At 44.5% G+C, this 7,050-nt stretch overlaps 1 protein-coding gene across 3 annotated transcripts; it reads left to right on the top strand.

Annotated features, from left to right (window-relative positions):
* The first annotated feature begins 876 nt into the window (after positions 1 to 876).
* On the top strand, positions 877 to 5,751 carry LOC109394607 (C-type lectin domain family 10 member A-like). 3 transcript variants are annotated; one of them, XM_019664811.1, is made up of 10 exons: positions 877 to 1,100; positions 2,022 to 2,133; positions 2,620 to 2,748; positions 3,058 to 3,153; positions 3,249 to 3,320; positions 3,424 to 3,495; positions 3,604 to 3,690; positions 3,782 to 3,933; positions 5,083 to 5,189; positions 5,329 to 5,751. In XM_019664811.1, the coding sequence occupies exons 2-10, from the start codon at positions 2,118 to 2,120 to the stop codon at positions 5,483 to 5,485; spliced, it is 888 nt and encodes a 295-aa protein (XP_019520356.1). In that variant the 5' UTR covers positions 877 to 1,100; positions 2,022 to 2,117; the 3' UTR covers positions 5,486 to 5,751. The 3 variants fall into 3 exon arrangements, with proteins under 3 accessions (XP_019520356.1, XP_019520355.1, XP_019520357.1); XM_019664810.1 differs by lacking the exon at positions 2,022 to 2,133 and adding an exon at positions 1,873 to 1,968; XM_019664812.1 differs by lacking the exon at positions 2,022 to 2,133.
* The last annotated feature ends 1,299 nt before the right edge of the window (positions 5,752 to 7,050 follow it).

Raw genomic sequence — 7,050 nt, 5'->3', positions numbered from 1 at the left:
TTAAATCAAATTTAACTGACATTAAAAATATAATGTATAAGTTAGAAAATATAATACATGCAGGAAAATAACAAAATAAAATGTTTTGACATAATTTTCTGTAATCATTGACATTATAATTGACACTTTAAAATACAAGAAGCTGTTATTTAAAAAAACAAACAAAAAACTTCTGTAACTAACAAAAGAATTTGTCAATGTGGCTACATACAAGATAATTATAAAATATTAGTTATTTTACACCAAGTTTCTCAGTGTGTGGAACGTGAACTCCTTAAGGTCCCTCAAGCCTTCAGGGGTTGGCAAGTTCAAAATTACTTTTGCAATAGCATTAATCATCCAAAATGCTTCCCATGGTTCTTGAAGGGAACTGAATAATTAATGTACAACAAGTGTCTGCCGCCATCCCCAGATGTGATGCTCAATAAAAGTTTGCTCCTATCCCCGGCTGCTCCTATCTCATTCCAGCCAGAAACTCGTACTCTCTGTCACTCCCGTCCCTCCTTGTACGTGGAGTGAGGGGAGCTAGGCCAGAGCTGGGGAAGCTTAATGGCTGAGGCTCCAGAGGAAGCTGAGATGACTGGAATTCGGGTCATAACTGAGCAAGAGCAGAGAAAGAGGATCCTCTAAACCCGGGTGTGCGATGATGGAGATATCAACAATTCTAAGAAACTCGGATGCAGGAAGTGAAAAGGGATGTGGGGCAGAGAAGAAGCAACAGGCTGTACCTCTGATCCCTGCTGGTCCAGCTCCCCTCTCCCAAATGGTAAAAATGAGGAAGTCAAGAAAGCTCTAAAAAGCGGAAAGGGAGGGACACATCCTGGAGGAGGAAAGCAAAGTTTTCCCCATATCTAACTCCCCCAATCACACAATCTCTGCCTGGGTTCCGATTATTATTTACTGCCCAAAGTTGAGGAAATAAAAAAAATCCCAGATTACAGACTTCTGGACTTTCAGGCACAGAGACCAGCAGGACTCTGGGCATTTATGTGACTCTTTCCTCAGTCACCTCTATCCCACACTCCAAGATTTAGTTTTTTCCAACTCTGCTCATTGCTGCACAACGAACCAAAGAATCAAAGCCTTCAGAATTTGCACAGGTAACTGGGCTGGGGATGCAGGTGAGACCAAGGGGACAGGGAGGGAGTTAGCGAAAGCAGAGAGAGGGGAGTGTTGGTCTCAGGTGGGACTGAATGGAAAGAGACATAAGGGTCAGCCTGAAGATCTAATGACTGAGTGGAGATTTTAGACTCTATTCCTTTTGCTGGATTCGGGTTGAAGTATGGCAGCCAATCTTCAGTCACAAACTGAGACTCAAACTCAGCCCCATCTCTCGCCAATTCCAGCCCTAACTTCAGATCGCAGCCCAGCATAACCCCAATACGAACCCAAGCTCCTCCTTTAACCCCCAACCACAGCTTCAACTCCAGGGTCAACTTCAATCTTAACATCAGCTCCAACCCAAAGCTGAACCCCAACTCTCTTCTATTTCCAACTTCAGCTCCAAGCTTAGGCCCCACTCCATCCATGGCATCAACATGAGTACTGACCCCAGTCCTAGCAGGAGGCTCATCCTCAATTTCAGCCCCAACATCAGACCCCGTCTTAGCAATACATTTATTTGCAGTTTGACCTCCACCTCCAATCCCATGCTCAGCTCTACTCGGCCCAAAGTCCATTCTTGAACACTCTGCTAATCACAGCTGCAAATCGAGGCTCATTCCCATTCTTTGCCCTAACCCCTGGCTCATTCTCAACCTGAACCTCAACTCTTACCTCAACTCTAGCCCTGACCTCAGCTCCAACCTAGTCCCAACCTCCTTGTGCCCCAACACCAGCACCAGCTTAGCGCTGGCCCTGTCTCCATTTCAGCTCTGACAGCCTCACAGTTTAGTTCAAGTATGTCAATGAAGTATGAAAACTTCCATTCCGTGGAGAGTGACAAGAAGAGCTGGTGGCTTAGAAATGGTAAGAGGACAAGAGAAACGATGTCTCCTAAAATTCTCTCTTAATATGTTTAGGATTTCTGCTGTGGTGTCGTGTATGCACCTCTACCATGTGCAGTGGTGGGGTCGCCACTCTGAGGGGGTCAGCCCCCAGCCCCTGGGAGCTCCAGTATGAAGAGGATTCAAGGTCCTTAGAAAGACAGGGACAGGGGGGACCACAGTGGGCCTGGCTGCCTGTACTCTGGGGGAGGACATGACTATTTACTGATGGGGGAGTGGATAGCTGTGTTTGGAAGGGAAACATTTGGTAACCTGACACTACAAATGAGTGTGAGCCTGCTGAGGGCCTGGCTGCCAGAATTCACTCTGTCCCCTCTCCCAGCCCTGATGATAGGACCTTACATATCGCCATCGTCCCTTGTCTGCGTGTCCTTGTGTGTGTGTGTGTGTGTGTGTCCTCAGGAGTGTGAGGGGACCATGTAACTAAGGACTTGTGATGTTCCATGAGGGGTCAGAGGCCTGACATCCCCTGCCCACAATCCTCCTCGTTCAGCCTCCCCCAAGCTTTACCTGCACCAGCCTCCATCCGTGACAGGTCCCTGTGGCCATTTCCTCCTGTGCTGTTTCTCTCATGGCCTGGAACTCCTTGTCCTGACCTCTTCTCCTCCTGCAGGGATGTGTCCTCCCCAGCCCTTCCTGCAGCATCTCTGCTCTGGAGCCCGCCCCCTCCTGTTCTGCCTGGGCCTCAGCCTTCTCCTGCTGGTCGGCATCTGCGTGATCGGATCCCGCAGTCACAGTGAAAGTGAGAGTCACAGGGTCACAGGGATAAGGGCAATAGTAGGGTACAATGATGGGGGCACCAGTGGCTATCGTGATGGGTAAGGGTGGCTGCTGGCTCTGTCACTTATTTGTGGGTAATGTAGCCAAATTACCAAAACTCTCTAAGCCTTCGTCTCCTCATCTGAGATCGTGGATAACAATAGTGCCTGTCCCTTTGGATTGGGTGGCTGTGAAGACCCTGTGAGACAATGCATGTCTAGTGTCCTGCTCAGTGCTGGCTCAGGGAGGGCTTGATAAATCTCAGCACTGATTGTCTCATCCACTTGACCAGATTCCAAGTTTCAGAGGGACCTGATGACTCTGAGAACAAATTTCAGCAATGTCACTTCTAACACTACGGCTGAGATTAAGGAACTGCACTCCCAGGGTGAGCCTGGCTGGAAGGGGCTCTGGACTGGGATGGGTTGTGGTGGGGAAGGGGGTGGGAGCTGACTGTCCAGCACTGAGTCCCATGTACTTCAGATGGCAGTTTGCAAGAAACCATAACACTTCTGAAAGCCAAGGTAGAAAACCATGAGCACGAACTGCAAGCAGGTGAGAGACTCTCCAAGTGTGTGTGTGCAAGGGGTATGGGGGCAGGCTCTCAGAACACAGGAGGGTGGGAGCAGCCTGGGGTGCTGAGCGCCCTCCCCTCCAGCCCACAGCTTGAATGACAAGGTGTTGTCTCTAAAGAGCAAGCTGGAGAAAGAACAGCAGGAACTCAAAGAAGGTGAGGCTCCTTCTCCCCTCCACCTGGACATGATGTGGTGGGAGGGCATGGAGGGTACTAGGCTGGGCCCCCTGCACTGTCCTCACTGCTCATCTGTGTGTGTCCCAGATTATTCCAAAATGCTCCTGCGAGTCCAGCAGCTGGCCAAAGATCTGATCTCTCTGAATTGCGAGATGGCTGTTCTCAAGAGCAATGGTGAGGGGTGTTCAGGGGATTGCCTGGCCCCATTTTCTGCCCACATCCCACTGGGCAGCATCTCACACCTTCCCCGACCCTGGCCCCTCAGACACTCAAAATACCTGCTGTCCCGTTAACTGGCTGGAGCATGAAGGCAGCTGCTACTGGTTTTCTCGTACTGGGAAGCCCTGGCCTGCTGCTGAGAAGTACTGCCAGCTGGAGAACGCGCACTTGGTGGTCATCAACTCGAGAGAGGAGCAGGTGAGGTCTCCAGTGCTCAGGTCCCAAGACATATGCCACTTAAGGAAATGTTTCTCAGCCATTGCTGCACATTGGAATCACCTAGGGAGCTTTAAAAACACTGTCAACTCAGTCACACCCTCAAATTTACAGTCACATGCCACATAATGACAATTTCAGTCAATTGACCACATGTTTGACTTTGTCCCGTAAGATTATGATAGAGCTGAAAAATTCCTTATGCCTAGTGAGTTGGAGCCATCGTAACGTCATAGTGCAGCACATTACTCTCGTGTTTGTGCTGGTGCTGGTGTAAACAAACCTACTGTGCTGCAACCAGTCCTATACATATAAAAGTACAGCACATACAATTATGTACAGTACATAATACTTAGTAATGATAATAAATGACTATGTTTTGGGTAATGTATCTATAATACTATACTTTTTATTGTTATTTTAGAGCATATTCTTTCTACTTATAAAAGTTTACTGTTAAACAGTATGCCGTGCTATGCTGGCAGCAGCCTCATACATCTTGTGTTTACAGTGTCTCTTGAGTGCGTCATTTCTTGTGCTTGATTTAATCTCGTGTTATTTTGTACAGTAACATGCAGTACTGAGGTTTGTAGCCTCGGAGCAATAGGCTATACCAGGGGTCAGCAAACTTTTGAGACAGAAGAGCCGCCAGGGGTCAGCAAACTGCAGCTTGTGAGCACATGACCCTGAAGTAAAATTGAAATGAAAATAAAACTATCATAGCTTCATTTATAAAATTTTTAAAGGATATTACTCACATAATGGTGATTATGTAAAAATATATTTATGGCTCTCGAATAAGTTTTAAATTGTTGTGAGGGACAAGATTGGCTCTTCCAGGGGTCAGCAAACTTTTGAGACAGAATGTACCTAAAGAGCCTCATGTATAGCTGCTATACAATATAGCCCAGGTGTGCAGTAGGCTATACCATCTAGGTTTGTGTAAGTTCATTCAATGATATTTCTAAGACAAAATTGCCTATTCTTGTAAGTGATACATGATAGTAACTTGCTTGGGCACTGGGCACCAAATCTCCTCAACTGATTTAATGAACATCTAAAGTTTAGATTCCTAGTCCAAGGATTTGGCTGGGATGGGAAGAAGTCACCATTGTCCTTCTGTCATCCCAGAATTTTGTACAGGAACATACAGGCTCCTCATATACCTGGATGGGCCTCAGTGATCCTAAAGGAATCTGGAAATGGGTGGATGGGACAGAATATGAGACTAATTTCAAGTGAGTACACCCTGGCTTTCTGTGCCTGTCTTCTTCCTTCAGCTCTGCTCCTCAAGGACCTGATCCACAGCCCCATCTTCCCAGACCTAGATTCTGTTCCTTCTCACCTTCTAAGCTTGCTGTTGCCCTCTCCCCTCAGGAACTGGAAGCCAGGCCAGCCAGATGATTGGCATGGGCACGGGCTAGGTGGAGGCGAGGACTGTGCCCACTTCCACTCTGATGGCAGATGGAACGATGATGTCTGCCAGAGGCCCTACCGCTGGATCTGTGAGGCCAGCCTGAGCAAAACCAGCTAGGACATCTCAGAGCTGCTTCTTGTAGACCCCTCAGCCATGGAAATAGCAGGGATGGCAGAGGGGGGTCGTTCCCTAGACAGCACTAACAAGAAGTGTCTGTGGCAGAGAAATAAGCCCTGAGAGATTGGAGTACTTCCATCATTTTGAATTTTTTTTCTCCTTAACTTTCAAAAGACTACATAGAGTTTCTAAGTGTTTCTTTTTAAGTAAATTTCAGCTTTACTGAGGTATAATAGACATATAAAATTGTAAGACATTTAAGGTATATAACGTGATATATATATATATATATATATATATATATATATATATATATATATATATATATATATATATATATATATATATATATGAATGATTTTACCCATCCAGTTAATTAACACATTCATAACCTCACATATTTATCTTTTTTTCTTTTTGGTTCAAACACTTAAGCTTTGCTCTGTTAGCAAAGTTTAATTATACTAGACAGGGTTATCAAGTATAGTCACTATGTTTTACATTAGATCCTCAGACCTTATTCATCTTATAAATAAAAGTTTGTACCCTTTTACCAACTTCTGTCTATTTTCCCCACCTCCAGCCCCTGGCAACAATTTTCTACTCTCTGTTTGTATGAATTTGACATTTTTTTTCTTTAGATTTCACAAATAAGTGATGCAATGCAGTATTTGTCTTTCTCTGTCTCACTCATTTCACTTAGCATAATGCCTTTAAGGTCCACCCATGTTGTTACAAATGTCAGGACTTCCTTCCAATACTGAATAATATATCATTGTACATATATACCACATCTTCTTTACCTATTCATCCATTGATGAATACTTAGGTTGTTCCCATATCTTGTCTATTGGGAACAAAGCTGCAATCAACATGGGAGTGCAGATATCTCTTGAATATCCTGTTTTCATGTCCTCTGGGTAAATAAGCAGATGTGAGATTGCGAGCTCATATGGTAGTTCTATTTTTAATTTTTGGAATGACCTCCGTATTGTTTTCCATAGTCACCCAAATGTCAGACACATAGTATTTGGATACCAATTTACATCCCCATCAATAGAGCATAAGGATCCCTTTTCTCCATCGCTTCACCAACCCAAGTTTTTCTTTAACCTTAAAAAATCAACTTTATTGAGGTATAATATTTAGATGATAAAATGCACCTATTTAAAAAGTAGTCATGACTTCTGACAAATATAAATACCTAGGTAACTACCATTCCAATCAAGATAGAGTACATTTCCATCACCCCCAAAAGTTCCCTGGTTTCCCTTTGCAGTCTACCCCATATCCTTGTCCCCAGGCAGCTAATGATCTTCTTTCTTTCACTAGTGATTGGTTTTGCCTATTCTAGAGTTTCATATCAATGAAATCACACAATATATACTCTTTTATTAAACATTATGTATTTCACATCATCTGATTTTTAGCAACCTGACAATAGCAGAATAGAGAACCTAGGTGAGACAATAGTAGAATAGAGAACCTAGGTGAGACCTTGGAAATTCCTGTTTTTATAAAAAAAACAACAACATTTTCTTTCAATAGATTGAATCCCACTCTAT

Source organism: Hipposideros armiger, unplaced genomic scaffold (genome assembly GCF_001890085.2).
Source record: "Hipposideros armiger isolate ML-2016 unplaced genomic scaffold, ASM189008v1 scaffold_431, whole genome shotgun sequence".
Classification (NCBI taxonomy): Eukaryota; Metazoa; Chordata; class Mammalia; order Chiroptera; family Hipposideridae; genus Hipposideros; species Hipposideros armiger.
Note: the sequence above shows the minus strand (reverse complement) of the source record. Positions and strands in the feature narration are given on the sequence as shown.

Bases quoted from the DNA above. Each gene is read 5' to 3' on its own strand.
- LOC109394607 (XM_019664810.1), top strand. From the start codon at position 1,902: ATGTCAATGAAGTATGAAAACTTCCATTCCGTGGAGAGTGACAAGAAG. The intron at 3,321-3,423 runs GTGAGAGACTCT...CCTCCCCTCCAG, and splicing joins TGAGCACGAACTGCAAGCAG to CCCACAGCTTGAATGACAAG. The intron at 3,934-5,082 runs GTGAGGTCTCCA...CTGTCATCCCAG, and splicing joins TCAACTCGAGAGAGGAGCAG to AATTTTGTACAGGAACATAC.